General features: G+C 39.0%; 1 protein-coding gene across 1 annotated transcript; it reads left to right on the top strand.

Annotated features, from left to right (window-relative positions):
• Nucleotides 1–5123: 5123 nt before the first annotated feature.
• Nucleotides 5124–22678, top strand: LOC116716242 (vascular endothelial growth factor C-like). The gene is made up of 8 exons (XM_032557159.1): nucleotides 5124–6512; nucleotides 12578–12848; nucleotides 12923–13113; nucleotides 14858–14988; nucleotides 15081–15184; nucleotides 16366–16500; nucleotides 17309–17510; nucleotides 20839–22678. Exons 1-8 carry the CDS (start codon nucleotides 6411–6413, stop codon nucleotides 20957–20959), a joined length of 1257 nt encoding a protein of 418 aa, XP_032413050.1. The 5' UTR covers nucleotides 5124–6410; the 3' UTR covers nucleotides 20960–22678.
• The last annotated feature ends 1573 nt before the right edge of the window (nucleotides 22679–24251 follow it).

A 24251-nucleotide genomic window follows, 5' to 3' on the forward strand; every position in this document is an offset into this window, starting at 1 on the left:
GTTCCTACCTTCAGCAGAGACGACAAAAAAGATGAAAACAGTTTTTGGGATGCTTGAGTAACAATTGACTAACATTCATAAAGAGGATGATATACATCTCAAACAGGTTGAAATTAGTGCTTAAATTGTCCTCAACTGAGTGACATCTGAATCACGGAACAAGTGACAGATGAATGACTTTCAGGATAGTTTTACTGCTCACTGACTGACGGGTTTAACTAATGACTCTCAGTTTAAAGGTGTAACTACCTGCACCACCACACCTGGATTGACTGATTTAATTAGATGCTCTGCAAGCAAACAGGCTTTTAATTATTATTCAAGATTGTTTGTATATCACATTTCATGAACAAGACAGTTCATAGTGCTTTACATCATAAAAATACACAATCATGAAAACACCACACAGTAAACAATTGAGAAAACCAAGTAACATTTTGATGAATGGCATCACAAAAACCATCTTTGCACATCAAGTAAGTTGCTCAATGTTTTATATATTATGGTTCAAAAGGGTTCAAGTCCTGGAAGAATGTCTATTTTGTCAGCCTCTTTCAAAATCAGCATTGATAGCAGAAAAGATAAATGCGCTACGAGAAACTTGTACAGTGTAGTAGATCATGTGGTCTACAGGTTATGGCATCAGACATCAAGTATGAAGGATAAGGGTTCAAATCCTGGAAAGAATGTCTATTTTGTCAGCCTCTTTCACAATCGACACTGAAAGCAGAAAATATAAATGTACCATGAGAAACTTATAAAGTGTGGAAGGTCGTGTGGTCCAAAGGTTAAGGTATCAGACCTCAGTTACAAAAGATGTGGGTTCAAATCCTGATCTTGGTCTGTAAGTAAAGTAGATATTCATGCTTAATTTTGGATTTAATGGGATTTTTAAATTAAAACCCACAAAGTTCATCATAATCAGTCAAAATTAAGGCCAATTTCTGCTTAAATATCTTTTTTTTAATCAATCTGTTTTTACTCTGGGAATGCACTGATTTCAAAGTTTTTTGCTGATACTGCCGATATTTCTGTTTTGCTAGTTTTAATTAAAAACCAGCAAAACAGAAATATCGGCAGTATCAGCAATAATCTTTGAAATCAGTGCATTCCTGGAGTAAAAATAGATTAGTAAATAATCAACATAGTTAAGCAGAAATCATGTTTTTCTTTACATAAATCCTTAATTTTGACTGATTATGATGAAGTTTGTGTGTTTTAATCTAAAAATCCCATTAAATACGACTATATACTTCACTTGCAGACCAGGACTTGAATCAACATCCTTTATACCTGATGCCTTAACCTGTGGACCACACAACCTTCCACACTTTAGAAGTTTCTCGTGGCGCATTTATCATTTTGGATGTCAATGTTGACTGAAAGGGCCTGAAAAAATAAGTGTTCTTTGTTAATTCCTGCTGGGATTTGAACCCATGTCCTTTGTAAATCTGGTTCTACAGCCAGTAGACCACACGACCTTCTACGCTTTAGAAGTTTCTCGTGGCGCATTTATATTTTCTGCTGTCAATGGTGACTGAAAGCGACTAAGACACACAAAAGCAAGCACAGCTGTTGTTGCTGTTTTTTTAAGCAAAAACAGCAAAACAGGAAAATCAGCAGTATCAGCAAAAAACTTTGAAATCGGTGCATTACCGGAGTAAAAATAGATTGATAGAAAAAAGATATTTAAGCAGAAATTGGCCTTAATTTTGACTGATTATGAGGAACTTTGTGGGTTTTAATCTAAAAATCCCATTAAATCCAAAATTAAGCATGAATATCTACTTTCCTTACAGACCAAGATCAGGATTTGAACCCACATCTTTTGTAACTGAGGTCTGATGCCTTAACCTTTGGACCACACGACCTTCCACACTTTAGAAGTTTCTCGTGGCGCATTTATATTTTCTGCTGTCAATGTTGATTTTGAAAGAGGCTGACAACATAGACACTCTTTCCAGGATTTGTACCCTTATCCTTTGTACTTGAAGTCTAATGCCATAACCTGTAGGCCACATAATCTTCCACAGTTTTAGTTACATATGTTGAGCTGTTTTGATCTTCATGTAACAAGTGACAGATGAATGACTTTTCAGGATAGCTTCACTGATCACTGACAAGTTTAACTAATGACTCTCAGTGTAAAGGTGTAATATTGTGATAAAACTTTAAGTCCATTTTGCCCACTAATGGATGCAGCCCTAGTGAGATGGGAGTTTGTTCTCCACTACACAAAACGTGCATTTACAACTCATAGTCCTTACTAGCTGTATATCAATCAATGTACTTGTATTTCTGTTGCAAACAACTGATGCTAATGTTTATTTCTACTTCCACTGAAAGCAGCCGGGTACCACCGGTGGTACTTGTTCTCAGATTGAAAACAAGCGGGTTCCTGCACAAACTAGGCATGTTTTGAGCCAGCAAAATCCCTCTGGATCAAAGTTTCAGGGTAATGAATCCTGCTGAACGTATTGATGGATGTGACTTGCACCATAAGGTGGGTGAGCGCTTTGGTTTCAAAGAACAGGAGAATTTAAACCTCATCTATCAATATCTTGGTGACCTAAGCCATATTACTCTATAAACATGTGTTTACCATGATAAATCCAAGATTGTTACAACATTGGATGTGAGGAAAACAACAAAGCCCAACTACTGGGTGACTATTTGTTCTCTGTGGAGAACAAATAATTGGGCGATTCTTTGAATGTAGGTTGGGCGAGAACACGGTGTTAGGATCTCCTCAGCATTGCCAAAGGCTGCAAGTGGGACCAGATCCAAGCAGCTGGTTGGTGCTTTTCATGTCCCAGCTGTTAAACTGGGAGTTTTCCTTCGACCCAGTTACACGCTGGCATCACGGCTATAATTGAGGGTCTTGTTCATTTAAAACTTAAGCCGTCATTAAACTCAATCCACAAAGCATTTAATTACTGACTTTCCTGGCAGACTGTTGCAACACTCCACAGGCATCTCACAACATTACGACGTAAAACAAATCCAGCACGATTGGTGGCCTCGTATCTTGACTGATGTTGAAAAAACAGCCTGTAAAAGATGTTACTGTACTACTAATCCCAAGCAAATCTCAACTTGGTTCTAATTTATGTTGTGTGTCATCTCTCGACGTTGTAGCCAAAGCAGAAGACAAAACCAGAGCAGCTTTCAGAAGCTCTAACTCAATAGATATGACGGAGATTAAGGATGGCTTCACACATCCCTGTTTAGTCCGCTTTATTAAAATTCTGGTTTGTTTACCTAGAACGCCTGGTTCGTTTGGGGAGGAGTGACTGCGTAATCGAACTCTGATGCAGACCAAAAAAGCGAACTCTGGTGCCGTCTGAAATACATATGTGAACGCCAAGCGGACCAGAGGCCGCTACAAAAGCTGGAAGTGGACTACAGCGCAGGGCATTCTGGGTAAAAACAACCAAATCAAACATGCCAGTCTAGTGTTAACAGGAGAAATGGCTCCTGGCCTCTTACTAAAATCTGATGCCACTCCATTTTTGTTTACATTTTGTGAAGAAGGACATTGTGGTCATGTCTCGTTCAGAGGTTTTCAGGTCGTTTCCTTCAGTAGTTCTTAATGCAGCGCCACCACAGGTGAGGAGCAGAACAAGTTTTTCAAAGGGTTTGGAAAGTTTGACACTGTTAAGGTGAACCACACCAGCTGAAAATGTAGCAAATGTTGCAATTTTGGTTCCCCAATCAAGCCGATTGTACCAGACTAACAAGTGTGAAAACTAACTTGGATTTTATGTTATCCTTAAAACTTGGTCCTAAATAAAGTTTATTCTACCAGAATAATGTTTCTACAGCTTTAAACATATGTATTTATTTATCAGTGTGTAACCACCTGTCTTGTCCTCAGGCTCTGAGCAAGCAAATGCTAAAGCAAGTGAGCATAAAAAGGAGCTCAGTGGAACCTGTCCAGCCAACATCAGCTCAATAAAAGAGGAGACCCTCTGAACTGTGACAGGCCCCTGAAAGGAGGGGAAGCCACATTTGTTGAGCACAAAGATCCTGCTGTTTGGTGCAAAGGGTGCTCTATCTGCGGCTGGGGACAGGATGTTAGGAGAAACCAGGAGAGTTTTATAAACAGAGACGATGCTGAGCAAGGACAGCCGGGGGTGGTAAAGAAAAACTCATCTGAAATTTTAACTTCAATTAATTTTTCAACAACGAGAAAGAGGTTGAATTTGTAGCTAATTTATTCTAATCCACACAAAACTGAGTCTTTATCATCCTTAGATACATTTTCCAGAAGTCTCAAGGAGAAATGTTCATCTGTTTAAACATTTAGGTACAACTTTAGATGCTTTGGGAAAGATTACAATTGCCTATTATAATAGTTCAAACACAAAATATACCTTGACATGCATCCATGTCCAGTTCTCAGTGTCTTCACTCCTGGTGTTACAGCCAATCAGTGCCAGGGAAGATGCATGGCGCCTTGGACTGGCTGATTTGCAAACATCAGCCATTAGCATGTCAAACAGCATTGCATTGAGGTATTAAAGCTTCCCAAGCTGAATTTTCTTTTGAATATTTTATATATGCTTGAAAAAATAAATCCGCAAAAATCTGCAAATACCAAAACTGGCATTGAGCAAATGGAAATTATTTCAGCAACTCTCACTGACCTAAAACAGGAATCATCGACTGTGGAGAAAAAAATGGTTTTGTGTCTCTTTACATAGTTTATGTAAATATTTGGTTTCTATTGTGATTGTTTTTAAATCATCCAGTTAAGTTATAAATCTTAACTTGATGATTTATAAATTGTCACATTTCCTGAATGTGACAAACCCTGGTCTGAGTTCACATGATGAAATGAAGAAAGCAATGAGTGGAATGTGGAACTGCTGAGCAGATTTCAACACATAAAGCTGCAAGCAGGCACTTGCCACCGTGTGCGTGCGTGAAGGCGTGCGTGTGTGGCCTGTGTGCGTCTTTAATCCTTTGTAAAGGCTGGCTTTGACTGGCCCAGAAATCGGATGTTTTCTCATTCGAGCTTTTCCCAGACACACCTCTTACTCCTCCTCCTTTTTTCTATTCTCCCTTCTTATTTCGCCCATCTATCGCTCTGTCTGGCCCCCATAATTTATTTTGCATTTGTCTGTAACTACGTTGCCTTGGGAGGATTTTTTTTTTAAACAATTTAGACAAAAAGACGAAAGCTTCAGCTTCTACCCTCCCTCTTCTCCTCTTCCCCTGTAATATTCAGACACAATTGCTCGCAGCCTTGGGGCGGAATAGTTAAGAAGGTATGTGAAGTAAGTCTTTTTTAGGACTTTGAATGAACCAAAAGAAGAAAGAACGACGTGAGAGGGGGAAGGGTGGAGGACAAAGATGGAGCTAGATGAAGTGTGAGAGGGAGAAAAGCCTCAGAGCTGCAGGTGTGGGAGCAAATTGAGTTAAAGCGTTAATGCTTATGGAGCTGGGAGAATTAGATGTATGTAAAAATAAATCCTCTGTGATAGTGTTTCGAAATAGCATTTTTGGAGGCTGACAAACTGCTTGTCTGGTAAATTTAAATCCGATTTCTGCTGCCTCTGCATAACCTGCAATTTCAGAGGAAATAAAAAAGAAAGGGGCAGTATAATCAGCTGAAGCACACAGATCTCATGCCTCTCTGATCCCTCATCCCGCCCACCGCACACAAGTCTCCCATTCTTGTATTTTTTCCTCATTCACTCCAGCGAGACGCCTGAGAGGAGGACGCATTCACTTTGTTTGCCAACACCGAAAGCTGGAGTTCTTTGGGAAAGAAATCTCAATCTAGGAACAGGATTTGAATTGAGTTTATTCTGTTTTATCCTCCTCCTCTTTGATGCATTTTCTAAGAAATAGATGGAAAAGTTGTGACAGCTTTAGAAAGAACACAGAGCGAGAGAGAGAGAGATTTACCCTGAAGGCTTTGAAAGAAGAAACAGGAGCCAGATAAAAAGGGGCAGCGATAATCTGCACAGCTGCTGCGTGGAGGGAAGGAGACACAGACAGATAAAGAAAGCAAACGAGGTGAACAAGTGCGAAGGACGAGGAGAGGAGACAGACGAGGACGACCGTTCACGTTGAAGGCCACGGCAGATATAAATACAAAGTGAAGACAAAACCCAGAGGGACACCTGTCGTCAAATTAGCAGTAATGGAGACGCGGCGGGACGAGACGAGAAAGCTGGACTGAGGAGAAACGTTAAACACGCCGGACTCGAGCGAAGTAAGACGAGAAGGTTTCTTCATCATGATTTCTTCAGGTGGCGTCCCAAAATCCAACGACCTGCACGGGAGGAGCAACTTCGTCCCAGGATAGAATGAGAAGAGGAGCCTGATCCGTCAGAACCGGCCTGCTTTCACATTAACTTCACCAACTCCCCCCACCCCCAGCTCTCCATCCCCTCACTATGTGGATACCAGCTGTGCTCCTATGGATGCTTTACTTCAGCTGTCTGTGCTCAGGCCAAGACTACAGGGACTATTACCCAACCGGAGACACGGGCACCGAGGTAAGACTTCCCTCCCCTCACTTTAGTTCATCCCAGACTTGAACTATACAACTTAAAGAAAAAAAAAGCACAAATTTTGACTCACTGCACTATGATGTTCACTGAAAGTCAAAAAAAAATGATGAAATACCTTTCATAAGAGCAGTGCTATGTGAGGTAGATAAGCTGTATTTACATTGGAAACATCCCTGAGTTTAGGATCCGTTTCAGCAGAGAAACATTCCGACACAGACGGGAATCACTGGGGAGAAATGCAGATGGGAATAGACAGGAAGACCAAAGAGATTCTCCAGAAGACTGGCTGGTGCTTAAAGCATTAAAATATATGATGATGTATTAGGGTCCAACTAAGAAAATAAAAAATGTTATTAATTACAAGAACAAAGTCATGGTGTAATGAGAATAAAATCAAAATAATACAAAAATAAAGATATGGTCAAATGAGAATAAAGTTGTAATGTTACAGGAATTAAGTCATATATATTATAACAACATTATTCCAACTTTATTCTTGTAACATTGACTTTATTCTCAAAATATTAAAACTTAATTCTCATATCACATTTTTATTCTTGTAATACTATGACTTTATTCTTGTATTATTTCTACTTAATTCTCGTTATATTGACCTTATTCTCAAAATATTGGCTTTGTTCTCGCAGAATTATGACTTTAGTCTCAATATTATCACTTTGTTCTCACAATATTTTGACTTTATTCTTGTAATATTGAATATTCTCAAAATACTCTAACTTTATTCTTATGTTATTCCAACCTTATTATCGTAATACAACTTTATTCTTTAATTTTATCACTTGATTCTCATACTATTATGACTTATTCTCCGAATTTTATTTTTTTCTTAGCTTGGCCCTAATACTCAGTTGTAAAAATAAAACCGGTATAAAGTTTTCAGCCACTGATCCACATATGACAGGAAGTTTTACAAACAGCAGAAGTTCAGTAATATTGTTTCACCAATGGGATCAGCATGGAACCATTGGACTTGAGTCCAACATCAGGAAAAGAGCAATGATGTAACAGCTAAGCCTATTAGGGAAAACACTAAATCGCTTATAATTTGCTCCAGAAGGTCTGAGTAAAAGCTTCAAAGAGGAGACTGAGGTATAAAACAGGGATCAAAGTGAAACAGATGAGCACTAATGACAGCATGGCCATAAAAGAAGAACAAATATAAAAACTAATAAAGAACAGAACTAAAAATACACTGAAATTAACAGAGAACACAACAGAAGATGAAAATGACATGTAACAGAGGATGTGATATTAATAAAAGGTTTGTTGCATAAATAAAGGAAGTCAAGCAACTGAAAACCAACAAAATGTTGATATCCATTATGATTGATTCAGTTTCCCTCATCATATTCTGTTAGCTTTAGCATCTCAGCTACTAGAAATATGCAAATATCAGACATAAAGAGCTAGAAACCATCCAACTGACCAAATACATTATTGGCAGGCAGAACCTGAATGACTGGAACTCGAAATATGATATCCAACCAATATTGCTTCCCAGCACATTTATATGTGAACCTTTAATATCCAAAACTTGTATATTGTTCACAGAATTAAACTATTAAAAATCTAAAATTGTTAAGCATTATTTAAGTTCACTTTGGGACCAACAGAGCATTTTTAAATTAACTGACCAAAGATGTATTTAAACAAGGAGATTCTTCAGAATCCTCCATGCTGCCACCATAAGCGGCACGGTTCTAGAAGTTAACTATATAATTAATCAGCCTGTTATAAAGAAGAGCAATCCTTATTGTTAAGGTCTGCAGAGGATAAATTGTTCAAGCTCACTTCCTCTTTCCTCCATCCTGCTGGCTCTGATCCAGACATTGATGTTCAAAAAATATTTGAAAGCACCTAGAGGAAGAAGGAACGAGTCTTTCCCTCTGTCATTTTTTGTTGTAATAAATGTGTTTCTGCTCTGAACGATGGATTTAAATCAAAGACATCCTCATCACTTCTCCTTGGTTGGACGTGTCTCAGGTGGAATAAAGGGGGTGAAAGCTGATAAATGAAGGTTTTAATAGACTTCAGATGGCTTTTGTCAACAAATGTAGTAGCAAATCCTCAAATCCTCAATAGTAAGATATTAAATGACACCTTTAACTCAAAATCTATTCATGTTCAACACTTTTTACTCTAAATTGAAAGATCTTCACAGGAAAAAAGACAGTAATTCCCACATTTTTGTGTAAAGTTTTTCTCCCATTAAATCCACCAAACAATCCAGTTCTTGTCGCAGCTGAACATCATTAATGTTCCTATAGTGTCAGCCTTACATCAGCTGTTGTGGTTTTCACAAACCAGGCGGGATGCAGCTGGGTTTTTAGGTTCATGCTGTTTTTCTGTGCATCCTTATCTGGAAGTTTATGTTTACAAAGCAGGAAAACGAGCTCCTGGGGAGCATAAAGTGGAGCTAAAGTGGAGATTTACAGATAAAGGCATCATCTTACTACTCAGAACTTGCTCCAGTTCTTAGTAAAACTGAGTCTGTGTGCGTAGGAGGGGGATCTGAACCCAGCAGCTTCTTCTTCATGACATTTCCTCCACAAGTTTTCAAGATAATTCTGGCTTAAGCCTTATATATAAATCTAAACAATAGTTTCAAACACATGCTACTTCTAATAGAAAACAGGCTGAGTGATAAATGTATGGGTGTGTGTATGGGTGTGTGTGTAAATATTTGTCCCTCAGTGCCAGCAGTGCGTAATTCTGGACACACCCCAGAGTGCTGCATGGATAGCGGCTGGTGCATCGTCAGAACAGAGTCCCACAGCCATGACCTCATGTCATGCGATCGCTTAACAACGCAACGGAGCTTTATGTAATATAGTTACTCCACTATAAAACAGTTTAATATCAGCTCATTTCACCCATTGTTCAGCTTTTATCTGAAACGGCATCCACACCTCAAAGATTCAATGTGGAAACAACAAAAATACATCTGAAAATGAGCAAAGAAAGAAAGATAACAGAAGCCAATAATCATGAAGAGTGGTGGTTCATCCGAACAATCTGACGCTTAAAAAGTCATCAGATAATAAAAATCTCACAAACTAATTATGTGAAATATTTCAGTCGCAATATGGAGAAATTTTTTTAAAAAAGTGGGCCTGAATTTCCTAAAAAAAAGAAGAGAATCTTTTTAACAACAAGACGAGTCGATGAACTCATGGTTTAAGTTAGTAAGTAAGTCAGAAGTTCTGGTCTTGACTCCCTTCCTGGATAGCAGCAAAGACACATTTTGACTGTATGGAAGACAGAATGTCATTGCAAAAATAAAAACCTTAGACTTTATACTTTTGTAAATGTACAAAGTCAAAGAAAAAGTCTAATTGCAGCTAATCTTAAAGTGCAAACTTTGAGAGTGACGTTAAAACTAGGAGTTCCAGCCTTAAACTTGTGATCATTGCACTGAAACTGGATCATAATCACTTTACTTCTTCTGAAGGAGAAGTTGTAAACCTTCAGAAATATTGAACAAATGAAGCCTGAGGAGTGTGTGCTGACTGAGTATAAACCACACAATTGCAGCAATGGCGCCTCACTTCTTAAAAATCATACGAATCCTCAGGGTCTCTGGGTGGTTTTATTTCTGTCTCAGAACATGAAAGGTTTACAACCCTGAAATATTGCTTTCACTTAAAGGTTAGATCACATTAAATATTGTCGTAACTTATCCACGCATCTTTAAAGAGCTGTGGTGGACGGTGATGCTGTGAGCAGTCGGTCCTCCAATGACTCTAGACAATGACTTATTGAAGACTCTAGTCATGATAAGCACAAGCTAACAAAATATCTGGGCAAGAGAGACGATATTCCACAGCAACATGTCCTGGATGATATCATCAGTTTTTGGCAAGCACCGCTAATCCACCTCATGTGCTTTTGCCGTTCCTCTTTAACTCAATGCCTGGTTGTATGGTTAGAAACCCAGGCAGAGAGAAGTTGGAGTAGCAGATGACACTGAGCCATTCAGGTATTCGAGCTTTTGAGAGTTTGTTCCAGATTAGTGGAGTATAAAAACAGAATGCTGCTTCTCCATGTTTGGTTCTGGTTCTGGGAAAAGGTCCAATGATGACCAACTTTCAGGTTACTGGCAGACACCACCAAATTCTTTTAGATGTCCTGATACATAAAACCGTTCATGATAAGATGCAGAATAACAAGACTCCCAGAATCTTTGAAGAGTGACGGGCCCACAGCATCACAAATCAGCCGCCCTACTTAACATCAAAGCTACATGTCGATCCTTATTTCACATCAAACCAACAGTGAGAGTTTGGACTTGGTGACCCCCAGATGGCACACTCTGCTGCACTTCTCAAGACCATTTGGATTTTCAAAGTTAAGTGAATGTCGTATTGATGCAAAATGCAAAACTATGAGGGGAAGAAAAGAAAATGGAGGAAATGAATAAGTTGGAAATATGTTGCAAGAGAAGACTTGGGAGTGGGAGATAAGTAGGGATCCGGTTTCTGTTTAGATAATGCCAGCTGTGCCAGTCGACCTCTTCTCAGCCTGTGAACCTAAACAACCTCTGATATTCCCATAAGAAAAAAAATGATTAGGTGTGAATCCAGAAGACCACTCCCCCTGACATTTCCAAACCCACAGCTTTGATTTCCCAGTCCGTTAAACAATTATTCAGCTATCTTTCATCTACTGTTGCTCTATGGAGAGTTATCCGTCGTCACGGCAAAAAAATCTTTGTTGAGTGACTCACAGTAGGGAAGGTTTTAGAAGATAATGTCAATTGTAAAATTTGATTTCCTGTGTGAAATCTGTTGAAATTAAAACTTTAAAGTGTGGCAATAATCTCCAGTATATTTGGTTCCATCTTATCTGTTGTCATGTGAGAATCTTTTTTATCTCCGAAGAGTTTTTGCGGCGCTAGTGGCTCGTATTTTTTCGACAGTAGGCAGACAGGAAGGAGGGTGAGGAGAGGGGGGAAGACATGCGGCAAAGGTCGCCGGGACCGGGAGTCAAACCCGCGACGTCCGCGTCGAGGACTAAGGCCTCCAAACGTGGGGCGTGCTAACCCCCTGCGCCACCACAGCACGGCCCATGTGAGAATCTTTTAAATAGTGAGGAGAACAGCATCACCTTCAACGTTATCCTACCTCTGTTTCTAGAGGAGTTTTACAGATTCAGGGGTTTTTTTGTTTTTTTTTATCTTAATATTTAGATAAGAACCTGAATCTGGTCTGAATCTGCAGCAGCAACAATGATAGGTGAGGGAAGGACAAGAGTCTTCCTAATTACTAACAGTAGCCGACAGCAACATGTTACAACACATTGGTAGCTGAGGTATTCATTGTTTATCCTGCACAGCCAGTGAGTCTGAATAGATAAGCTTACCATATCTAACAGTTTTACTATTACAAACAACTGGATTGTTTTTGATTTGAAACCATAAAATTGAGTTTTTCTTAATGATTTTATCTGGATTATACACTGGCTTGCAAAAGTATTCAATCCCCTTTGAACTTGTTTATATTTCTGACTTGCCACAACCACACATTTAGGCTGTTCACACAGCTCACCGCAGTCTGAACGACCCAATTCCATTCTTTGTTTTCAAAGCGTCTGCAGCATAAACTGTCATTTTATCAGATTTTTACGTCATTTATTTGAGAAATGCGTCATAATTCTGCACCAGAAGAAGCCATACGCTGGAGGTAAACAATGCCTGAAAATTGTAATTATGAAAATTAACTTATAGTGAATCACATCACAATCCCATCACTCATTGTTCAGACTCCTGTACAGACGCTGCAGTCAATACTGTATAAAATACCATTGCTATAAGTTGTGCTTTCTTTTTATCAATTTCCTTCATCTTATTTTGATCATGACAATACTGTTGGCTCCCATTGCTCAATAATCTGTAGCTGGCAGAATCTATTATTACACTATTTATTTTCCTTAGAAAATACATCATCGGTTGTGTTGGCCATTATAGTGTCTCCCTAATTGTTTACTAAAGATTATCTCAAGAAGTGTTTCCCTGTGATTTCCCCCTCCAGGCTCCAGCCCAGTCAGATGACCAGTCCAGTTTGGAGACGGTGACCAGCATGGACCAGCTGCTGCAGCTCTTCTACCCTGAATACAGCTTGATCCAGCAGTGCATGAGGAAAAGATCCTGGCACGCCTCCTCTTCCTCATCTTCCTCATCTTCCTTCCCTTCCTCGTCTTTTTCAACCTCTTCGGCGAGCCCTTTAGTCCGCTCCGACGACAACGACATGTGGGTTCCGATGCGGGAGGAACCCGTCTACAGAGTGGATGGAACGCTAGCTGGTAACTTGAATACAAATCTTGTTTTCTAACTCTTATCTAATCAAACAAATCCAGTTATTGAATTCTGTTTCCAGTCATTCTGGAAGAGATCCAGCGTACGTCGTGCCAGCCGAGAGAGGTGTGTGTTGAGGTGGCCAAGGAGTACCCAGAATCCACCAGTCAGCTGTACCTCCCTCGCTGTGTGGCGCTGCATCGCTGCGGTGGTTGCTGCGGGAACGAGGCTTTTTACTGCACCAACATGAGCTACAGTCTCGTCAATAAAACCGTGAGTCGCACCGACTTCAGATTTCTTGCTTTGATTTTGTTGCCAAACTCAAATGTTTCGTATCATCAGAAACTTAATCTGTTACATTACTGTGGAGGAATTTTGGCCCTCCCCTGGAAGAATTGAAAGATTTTTCCAGTGGGAAAGGCCTCTGCATCACTGTTGAAATTAAGGCTAGGCTTTGACTAGACCACTGAAAACGTTCACTTCTTTTTTTTTTTTTAGCAATTTACAGGTGGATTTGTAAGGCTGCATCCTTTGAAAGCCAATTATGTCAGCAATCCAACAGAGGTCATCCAAATTACTTTTCCCCAAAATGTACCTGGTGGATCATTGGCACTCGACACTATCCCAAGATTCATTGCAGGTCAATAAAATAGAATAGAATAGAATAGAATAGAATAGAATAGAAGTACTTTATTCATCCCAGCAGGGAAATTACTTCGCAGTTACAGCATAGAGACAAGACACAATAACAACTACCACTGAGTAGTAGTTGTAAATAAAATAAAAAATAAAAATAAAATATAAAATGCTATAAATTGTAAACGGGAGATTTTTCTTCTTGGCGGATGAAGTGGTAGACAGAGCAGGCGAGGAGTATGAGGAGAATGAAATCAGTCGTTTCCATTAAGCGCACATTCACACATTGAAGTATATTAAACTATAACATTATACCTGAGGTAAAGACCGGGTCATTTGATCGATGCAGCCTCTGAATATGGACACACTGTAAAAATTATAAAAATGACTGTAAAATTATAAACTGTGCTGAACAATAAGTTGTCCTAGAAATTATTGCGATAAACTATAATATTGTTGTTTTAAGATCAATTTTATGTTACATATTTATAATGGCATAATACTGCAAGACTAATAAACTTTAAATATGTAACAAATACTCAACACTAGAACTGGAAGATAATTTAAATATCCCAAATAAAACCACCGAAAACAAAAAAACAACCCACACAACCTAAACCATAAAAGAGATCATGAAGTCTCTGTAAACAAAGTTGTCCTTCAAAAAATATAATTAGAAAAGAAATTATTGAGCTAATTTTAATTTATCATGCGATTATTGATTAATTGCTTATTGTGACAGGCTTCATAAACACTTAACTTGACCTTCAGGTCTGGAGTTAATGGTTGGACACTCTTCATCCTTCTAATGTCAGGTACAGAGCAGAAGTTATGCTTTTTAAAATGTTTTATCCTACTTCCTGTTGTCATACAAGATTTATTTGAGTGATTACTTTACTCTAAAAATCTTCCATAAATCAAGCCTGAATGTTTCAAGAGAAACTGAACTAAAACATGAATTTAATCAAGGTGAAAAGGCTGGTTTGGATGGTGTCTTCTCTCATGTCTGATATTAAATGTTGTTTTTCAATCTGAAACATTCAGATGTCGCAAAAAACAAAACAAAACAAAAAAACCAGACGGAATCTATAAAGAGGCAATTGCTGCTTCACAGCACTGTAAATCTGCTTTCACACCTCAAATCCATCTGGATGCTGAAAACAATTTCCCCAATTATGTATCTGGCGGCTCAACACAGCCCACTCCGGCGGGAATAGGTTGTGACTGGACGCAGCGTTTAGAGTCACGCACATCTGTACAACAACTGCACAACAACTGCACAACAACTGCACACTTTTCTAAAACCATGATGACTTTTTAAAAAACTGGAGACACACCTGTCCCTGTGAGCATCTAAACATTTTATCTTCCTTCCCGCCAGCTGATGGAGCTGTCTCCGCCCAGGATGGATCGCTCAGTCGCCATGGTAACATTCGTCAACCACACCTCATGCGAATGCCTCTCCAAGCGGCCGCTTCACTCCATCATAAGGCGAGCAGCAACAGATCATCTGTGAGTAAGAGACTCGCTGATGTCCTGCTCCACCTCTTCTCATCTCATGCGTTACTAAACGCGTATGGCCGTGTGTGTGTGTGTGTGTGTAGGTGCTCCCCTCCTGAAGTCCCCTGCACCTCTGGATCATTATGGGATCCAGTGAACTGCGTGTGTGTCTCTGCGGACACCATCAGCTACACTCAGAAACAAACAGGTGAGAGTTGAGATCCTCTCGTCCTCAGTCTTCCAGATTGACTGTCCTGCAGCTTTTAGATGCAGCCCTGCTCCAACACAGCTGGGTTTCAATATGCCATCAACCTTAGCAAAAACCTCTTAATGAGTAATTCATCTGATTCAGGGTCTACCTTCAAATATAAATCTTGAAGGGAGAAAACAAAGTAAACTCTTGCATGCAGTTCCAGTTAAAGTCCATATCTTTGCTTTTGTGAAGGTAGAACAGTCCAAGAAAATAGGACATAATGGAGTGTTCATAAAGTTTTTGGACACAATGATCTCCGCTACCCCACACTGAATAAAAGACCTGCAATTAATTAGATATTTTTAACTGTGAGATTACATGCTGCTTTTAAAGAGGTATTTAAAACGATATTCTACAGAATATTGCCTTTTAATAATAATAACCTTTATTTAACCAGGTTTGACTCATTCAGATCAAAATATCTCTTTTACAAGAGAGACATGGCAAAGACTGGCAGCATTTAGATGAGTCACAGATCTATTCATGCATGGAGATTCAGCCCAGATTCTCCACACCCTGAAGAGGTGTTCCTCCTCCTTTCACAGTGAAAGGAGGAGGAGGAAGAAGAAGATGATGATGATAATGATGATGATGATAATGATGATGATGATGATGGTGGTGGTGGTAGTGGTGATGCCAGAGCGTTTCAAACAAATCCTCCCTCCCGCAAAGTTGATACCACTGAAGCAGGAATGTTTTTTGTGGTGTTTTTCTTGTACAATCATGCCAGCATCTTTCATCTTCAGAGATTTTCCAACTCCAAACTCTCATACTTGACTTATTACATTAGCACAATAACTATTTTTAATCCTGTAGGGCACATATACAAATTACTCTGTCTGTAAACTGCGCCCAAACTCAAGTCTCCACGTGCAAATTTATTGCAATAAACGTAATCAGAGGCGTGCGAGCTCTCTTTGGATTCGCTGCAGTTATGTGACAAACTCAGCTGATGAAACCTCAGAAACAATAATTAGCCCCGTGAGGCGTTCAGCTAAACATCATCAGCATGATTTGGTATGATGTTTATGACATTTATTAAATCATTCAAGCATTACGTCAACAAAACGTCAATTTAATTTGCCAAATCTCATGGGGTTGTTTTCTATCTTAAATACCGTGTTTCTCTGTTCCAGAGGCGCTGGACTCGGGTCTGCTGGCTCTCTGTGGGCCCAACAGGGTTCTGGAAGAATCCACCTGCGAGTGCGTCTGTCAGAACGGACTGACAGAAGCCAGCTGCTATCCAGGCTGGAAACTGGACCAGAACACCTGTAAGGACACGAATCAGACTAGTTTTACAGCTGAGGGTAATGGATTCAGGCAGGTGTCCAATGCTAGGCTTATTTTAGACATAAACAAATCTGATTGTTAGGTAATGTCATAATAATAGAGGTTAGGTAATAAACAGGACAAACAAATAAGAGTGCATGTGTTCCATTGTGATCCATATTTTATTGTTTATTTGAGTTTAAATCACATTAACTCATCTTATATTGCTTTGTAGCCAGGAACACTGATTAGCCAATGAATGCTGTTCATAGTACAGTCACTAGAGACACTCACTGATCACTAAATGTGAGACTGCAAGCACCAGTTTGCTGGACCTCTGTTGAATTAGGTCAGTCACCTGAAATGGGGAGGGATATGCAGTCACTTATTTTATGTTTTCATTAAATTGTCAATATTTAATAGAAATATGTTTTCACTTAGCAAAAAAGAGCTTTTTCGACATTTAATTTAATCAAAAAAAGCCAAATTATGTTGCAAATGATTGATTTGTAAAAACTATAAAAAGAGTAAAACATCCAAAGGGGAAAATCCTTTTTAAAGGCATTCAGACTTTAAACTGAATTTCTATCTGGATTGTTGCTTATGTAAACAGTTATTTCAGGTTTTACTGAGAGTGTTTACTGTAAATACCACAAATTGATTCAGGCCAAGATAGAAGAAAAAAGGGAAATTAGTCTTTATGCAAATTTTAAACAAGTACAAACACGAAACACATTATCTGATTAGGTTTTGGTTGTGCAACCACTGCTCTGAACTCCCGCTCCTTCCTCTTCCTACCTTTGTGGTCAGGTGAGTGCCAGTGCGAAGGCCAAGGCGAGGGGAAGCTGTGTCCTGCTGGGCAGCGGTGGGACGACGAGCTGTGCGGTTGTGTTTGCGCGGTGGAGTGTCCCAGGAATCAGCCCCTAAATCCCGACACGTGTCTGTGTCAGTGCAGAGAGAGTCCCCAGACGTGTCTACGGCAGGGCAAGAGGTTCAACCCGAACACCTGCAGGTGAGAGAACCAGAAGGAAGGGAGGCTGAGTTTATTTAAACAAAATGCTACAATGGATAAGAAGAAAATCCACAACAGAGCACAAAAAAGTAAATAAAAGAAAAAAAACCATAAAAACTCAACTTTCATGCTGATTTGGAGTTTGTTTGATATGTAGAGGCATTCTTTTTAACTTAGTCCAACAATAAAACTTAAGATCTATTCTAAAACGAACATGACTGCATTTCAACTGAAGGCAGATCCCATTATTGTTAGCATTTGAATGAAAAGAGATGGCACATTTTCTCAAGTTGAAGACTAGAGTGGAAAAGTCTGATTGGAAATAAAATTGGACCCAAATCAAAGCCTTGAGGAACTCCGTAAGTAATTAAAGTTAAGAAACGTGGTGGAACACCATCAACATGAATGTATCCCCAAAACAACCTTAAGAAATGTCTTTTGAAAGCCCCTAAATCCCAACACATATCTGTGTCAGTGCACACAAGATGTCAGTCCACATAATGTGGACAAGAGGATGGCGGTGACTCGCAGATTTGGTTGAAAACAGACCAATAAAGCATTACAATGGTGAAGTCATCCATGAAGTGGGTTTTCCCAGCTGTGAAGCTAACAGCAGTAGGAATGATCAGTCCAACAGTAAAACCCGCGAATCATCTTCAGCTGAAAACCAGTAAGTGCTGATGCATCATGACCAGGCATGGGCTGTACGCCAATAGCACGATATGAAGTGGATTCAAAATGTTTACACACATCCTTTATAATACTTTTCATGCAAAGTTTCTCCTGATCTCTGAGATTTTGAGGTAATCTCTTCTCCAAATCCTTCTGATTTTCTGTCAGATTTAGTCCAAAATTTAAATTTTTTGCTTCTTTTGTCCATCTTTGATGAATGCTTGGACTCACAATGAAGCAGGAGAAAAAAAACCCACTGGAAGATTTTTGGTCACAACTGACTGACTGTTCAAGATTCACCTTGACAAAAGGTTTATTTCCAAACCTTTAGCAGTTCATGCTAGCCTAGCGGCTCATCCTGATGAACCTGAGGCAGAGGATTGTGATGCGTTGCTGGATTCTGCGGAAACATCTCCTGATGGATGAGTCATGCATTCCTCTTAAGGAGGAAAACTTTCGCTGTTTGTCTTTTTCAGTCGTTCACATGTTTCACTGCAACCTTTTATGGACATGGGGCATCCGAAGCATTTGCTCGGGGCTTTGCGAGTGTGTCGTGGTTCCCACAGCTTGCGCGCACCAGATCAACGTCCCTCTGACCCGAGAGGCCCCGCAGAGGGGAAGGGGACGGGGGATGAACTGGATGAAAGCGAGACAGACGGATGGAGTGACAGGCACTATGAAAACACACCAGCAGACATGAGCTGCAGAATGATTGATTCACACTGGTAGCTTTACATGTGGGAAATCCTACAGGATACTAAAACATGTGGCCTTTAATGGCCGCTCACTAAACATTCTCAGCTTAAAGGAAAACAAGCATAATTACTGGAGCTGGACCTCAAAACACACTGAATGTTTAGAATGCTTAAAACTGAAAACATGTTAAAGCATCAAACATGGGTTTATTTTTTATGGAGAATTAGGACCCTTTTCTCAGAGCTGTCTGCTTAGGTTTATGGGACGTCATCTCAATTGGATGGAAGTCCAAACTTTGGCTAGGCCACTCTGGCCAAGTTGCCATGACAGCTTATTTCATGTTGCAGCTGCAGCACAAGATTAAAAAAAAGAAAAATACTGAAATAAATATTCACGGGTTTAACGTGGATGGCGCAACTCCAAGTTTGAATTGTTATAAATTTAAATAAAAGCACATCTAAATAATTATTATAATAATTACTGGTCCGTTTGTTATTCTTATTTTTTTAAATTTGTGGCATTTTTTTTTGGTACTCCACAGACGCACAGAAGAACATATTTCAACAGTTTTCAAGCCTTGAAAATCTTCCTAAAGCTCCATTTAACCAAAGAAGATATTCAATTTGACTTTCAAGCCTAGTTTCAACGGTGCTCTCCCTCAAATCAACGTCAGCCACCCAATATAGTTCATATTTTAAACAAAAGACAAATATGGCTGAAAAATTATTAAAGTGATATAAATTCAAATTACAGCATGTCCTAAACCCCGCACTGCAGTCTTTAATGTATTTTAAATATCTGCTAAATGTGCTTTGTGCTATGTAACGAACAAACGGGTGAATTAAAAATAAATACGAAATAAAAGCTACCTTAGCTACCAATTAATATTTGAGGCTACGACGCTAACTGTCAATTCAATTACCTGTATATTTTATCTGACATTAATTTATTATTGGTTTAAAATATTTTAATTTAACAATATGAAAGGTTTTACTTTACCTTGATTCCGAAAATTGAAGAAAAGTTAGCTATTGTTATTGATTAGTTAACTATCGCCAGCTGTGTCTCGCGGAACCGTGCTGAGTTCGAGTGCAAAGTCATATCGTAGTAAAACTGAAATTGTCGCCAAATTCAGTCTTATTCTGTGGAAAAAATTGCTTTGTTTGGAACATTGGTTCAAAATTTAAAGTTTCATGGGCAAAAAATTTGTAATTTTAACGAATCAAAAACCCAATTTGGAAAAGAAATCCGCAAAAGACGTTTTTTATTATGCGTCTCGTCACTATTCATTGAGATATGTATAAAACATCCGAAGGTTCCTGAAGGCGAATGAATAAAAAATATTCATATAACGATTCAAACCAAAATCATGAAAGTTAGGCGCCTACCAATAACAGACTGTTCTTCTAAACATATTTTTGTCCTTATGTTCTATCAATCAAAGTAACAAAATTATATCCATTTCTCTATTTGCTTGTGGAAAAATAGTTTCTAAGGTCATGGTTTCAAGTTCAGAATGCTTCTGAGCATAAAGATAAGGCATTTATTATTTTGTACAATCACTCTTTGTACTGTTTAGTCTGATTTAACATCTGGTCACAGTAGTAAGTCCACAGGCGACTGTACACCTGCTGTGATTTTAAAGACAAGAGTTCCCAGACTTCTTCCATCTCTGGAAAAATACTCTTTTTTTTCCCGCCTCACAGAATCTTTTTGATGCACATGCAAATAAAACTTGGATTGAGCTTCATCCAGAAAGGATGTGGGGATGTGAATAATGTATAGTATGCATGATCAGAGAATATAATCCCCCTTGTGTTTCTTTTTTATTTCTCCTCTGTTCCTCATCCCAACCTCACCCCTTTAAAAAATCTTTCCCTTTCCCCTCCTGTTTGTAAATCCGTCTTTTGTCTTCTTCGCCCACATTTCTGCCTCTCATTCTCTTTCATTCTCTCTCAAGTTGTTACAGGCTTTCCTGCAGAAACCCCAGACGAGAGTGCCAGGACGGATTTTACTACAGCAGCCAGGTCTGCCAGTGCATCCCCAAGTACATGAAGTGGAATTACCAAACAAGAAAGTGAGGAAGAGGGATTTATCCCGCTTAGATCGGAAACTTTTCCACCTGAGTGACTCCACGCACAGGAGCTGGAAGTGGATCTACGTATAGAGACATGCAGCGTTTGTGGGAGGTTTAAGCCGCCTGTGCTGAGTCATTTTTCAAGTGAACCATCTCAAACTGTGTCCATAAACTTTCCCCAGAACAAAGGAAAGGGCAAAAAGCCATGTTTATCCAACAAAACTCTTCAAAAAGAGGTAATAAGGACAGATATTTGATTCCTTCCACATCTGGAAAGCCACTCGAGTTTGACTGTAAACGCAGAGCAACAAGGTGGGATGGACCAGACAGACCAACGTGTTGCAGCAAGAAGAATGCCAACCACCAACCTGCTGAGGAGCTGCAGCTCATGCCTGTGTGAAATGGAATGTGAATAAGATAATAACAGACCCGACTGCATGCTTTTTTCTTCTTCTTTTTTTTTTTTCCAAAATAAACGTGGGAAGGAAAAATCTTAAGGCAAATTTCCATATTGGCTGGAAGGAGAATCTTGTAGCGAGGATCTCTAAAGTGTACACACCCTCTGTTATGATGCCAGGTTAAATCAGACCAGTGTGAATCATTTTCAAGATGTGGGATACAAATAGACTCAAACCAAAGGCTGAACGCTGAAACTGAGTCGGAAACATTAAGAAATGTTAAATACACACACTTTAAAAAAGTACATTTTTACTCTTGTAACTGAAGCTTACAGCAAATGCAAATATTTTTTCTAATTATTTACCCAAAACCAGAGAAGTTTTGGGTCTGATTTTACTTCAGAGAGTGAGAAAGAAAACAAGTTTGTCTCTTTTTATTCATTGTATGTAAACGTCTGGTTTTAAAATGATTTATCAACTTTTTACATGTCGTCATCCAATGTAACTCATTTTAACTGGGGTATGTACACTTTTTTGGATTCCTTACATTCCCTTCTTTTCGATGAGGTGAATGATGAACGATGAATCGCTTGACGCATTTCTACATCCAGTCACAACCTGACAGTTCTGGGTCTGCTTCTAATTGATCTGTTCCCACTCTGAGCAATTTTATTTTTATATATTTAAACTTTTTTATATTTAAAGAAAGAAAAAGAGAGGGAGAGAGAGAGAAAAAAAACTAGTGACATTTTGAAGATGGATTTGTGAGTAGCTGTACATAACTGTATTTAAATCACGATAATAACTAGAGAGCAATTATATTATTTTAAAGTGAAGCAAGCAGCATTGTTTTGCAACAAGTCTTTTTGGAAACATTTGGAATAATAACTGCTGCTTACTCATCTGATTCACTGAAATATAGTGTTAGTTATTTAATTCTCAGTTTTGATGCTTAATGCTGGGTGGATGGAGCGACTGCAGTGTAGCTGGGATTGTGATCAGTGGCGGTTCTTGAGTGAAAGTGCACTTTTCATTCAACCAATCAAAATGCATGAAATAATCCGCGATTCTGGGAGGGGATAAAATCCAGTCTAGTTCCTATTCTCATTACTCTCAGCAGGAAAAATAAAAGCACTGGTTTTTGATCAAGATGCAAAAATTGCTAATTTCTTATGTGGTTCTTTTTGGAGCCCCCTTCTGTAATGCCGCCCTGGGAAACTGCCCATACTAAAAAGCGCCACTGGTTGTAGTTCATGTGCTCTGGGGCTCTAGAAGAATCCATCATTACTTCAGTAAGTATTGATTAAAGGCTCTGTCTGACTGAGCGGTGTTATCTGATTTGTCTCATTTTACACCCAAACACGTCTTCATGAATTTAGAAAAGCTATTTTAATTCAGCTTTCTCCAAGTACCTAAATGCCGAGGTTTTCATTCTCAGCTAATTTAACATAAATAAACACTACTGTGTGAAATGAATCCAAGTTTAGCATTTTCCATTGAATAAATTCACTTTTCAGTGATGATCATAGCTGCTAAAACACACCACTGAAAGTAATTAAAAAGGAAAACCTTAAAGTTTTACTTGAATCCAGGAAATGTAACTCAAACGGTCGTCGCACCGTCAATATCCACAAACGTACAGTATATGCAAATTGTTTTTGGCAGCTACAAAGATGTTCGAGAACATGGGATTGTGATGCTACCGGACACAAAAAGGTGACATGTCCTGAATTTTTACACTCAATTGGACTGATCAGAACTCAGAACTTGAAGATTGTCAAAAGGAACTCGGTGTAAATACAAGTGAACACAAGCTAGGAAGAGTCTTTACACTGCAAAAAAACAAAATATTTGACACTGATAAAAAGTTAATTCCACTGGCAGATATTTTACTTGCAATTAGTATATTTTCATCAATAATAATGGTATAACTTACTTTAATCAGGTTGATATTTCTTGCACAAAAGTTACTTGTAAGTTGGAACACTTGAAATAAGACAAAACTAAGATATTTGTACTCAAAAATACTTGGTAAAATTTGGTGCTGTTGAAGTGTTTCAGCAATTACATAACATCTGACTGAGAAAAATGCACCTGCTCCAACAATCAACAACGTCGAGCTCAACTGAAAACGTTGGATGGAAAAGGTCCAGCTGAAAACGCATGGTGGAGGCAGCATCATGCTGATTTCATCAATGCTCCTGGATAATAAATCTGTTGGAGAGGCTTCTTCTCTACTGTCAAACAGTGTAAGGAAAATGTATTTTTGGGTTGAGCAGGAGTCAAGTATGTGAAACCCTCCGATTGAAAAACTCCAAATCCTCTCCTCTCTAAAAAGCATGTCTAAACTAATCAGATAATGTAGACGACAAGGCAATAGGGTTGAGGTCAAAGTTCACACAAAATTCTTGAGGCAGACTCTACGGACAGAGTAGATAAGGGCCGTCACTAGCTGCAGGATCTAATCTCCATCTCTCAGTCCACATCGTCTACAACGACAAACTGTTTTTCCAGTGAAAACACGCCAGCACACATCATCACACTGCCTCCACCAAAAGCCTCAACATTAACAGAGAAGTTTCAGCTTTTGTTTTTGCTCCTTAGACCATTTAAAAGGAAATGGGCTTTCCAACGGCATATGAAACATTCCTACTCGGTGACTGTTCACTGGAACACCTGCGGGAAACAACCCAATTCCTAATTTGGACTCAAGTTCCTTCCTTGTCTAAAGTTTCGGGTTGTCATGTTGACGAGGAGTAGAAAAAGTAACGGGAAAGAAGGGTGATTCAATTTCATTTTGGCCCGTTTATCTGGCGCTCCCTCTCTACCGAAATAACACCTAACGAAATAATAACGTATCTAAAATATTAAATTTCTCACATTTTTAAGCATGTCTGC

Source organism: Xiphophorus hellerii, chromosome 24, assembly GCF_003331165.1.
Source record: "Xiphophorus hellerii strain 12219 chromosome 24, Xiphophorus_hellerii-4.1, whole genome shotgun sequence".
NCBI classification, from domain to species: Eukaryota; Metazoa; Chordata; class Actinopteri; order Cyprinodontiformes; family Poeciliidae; genus Xiphophorus; species Xiphophorus hellerii.

Bases quoted from the DNA above. Each gene is read 5' to 3' on its own strand.
- LOC116716242 (XM_032557159.1), top strand. From the start codon at position 6,411: ATGTGGATACCAGCTGTGCTCCTATGGATGCTTTACTTCAGCTGTCTG. The intron at 6,513-12,577 runs GTAAGACTTCCC...TTCCCCCTCCAG, and splicing joins CCGGAGACACGGGCACCGAG to GCTCCAGCCCAGTCAGATGA. The intron at 12,849-12,922 runs GTAACTTGAATA...TTCTGTTTCCAG, and splicing joins AGTGGATGGAACGCTAGCTG to TCATTCTGGAAGAGATCCAG.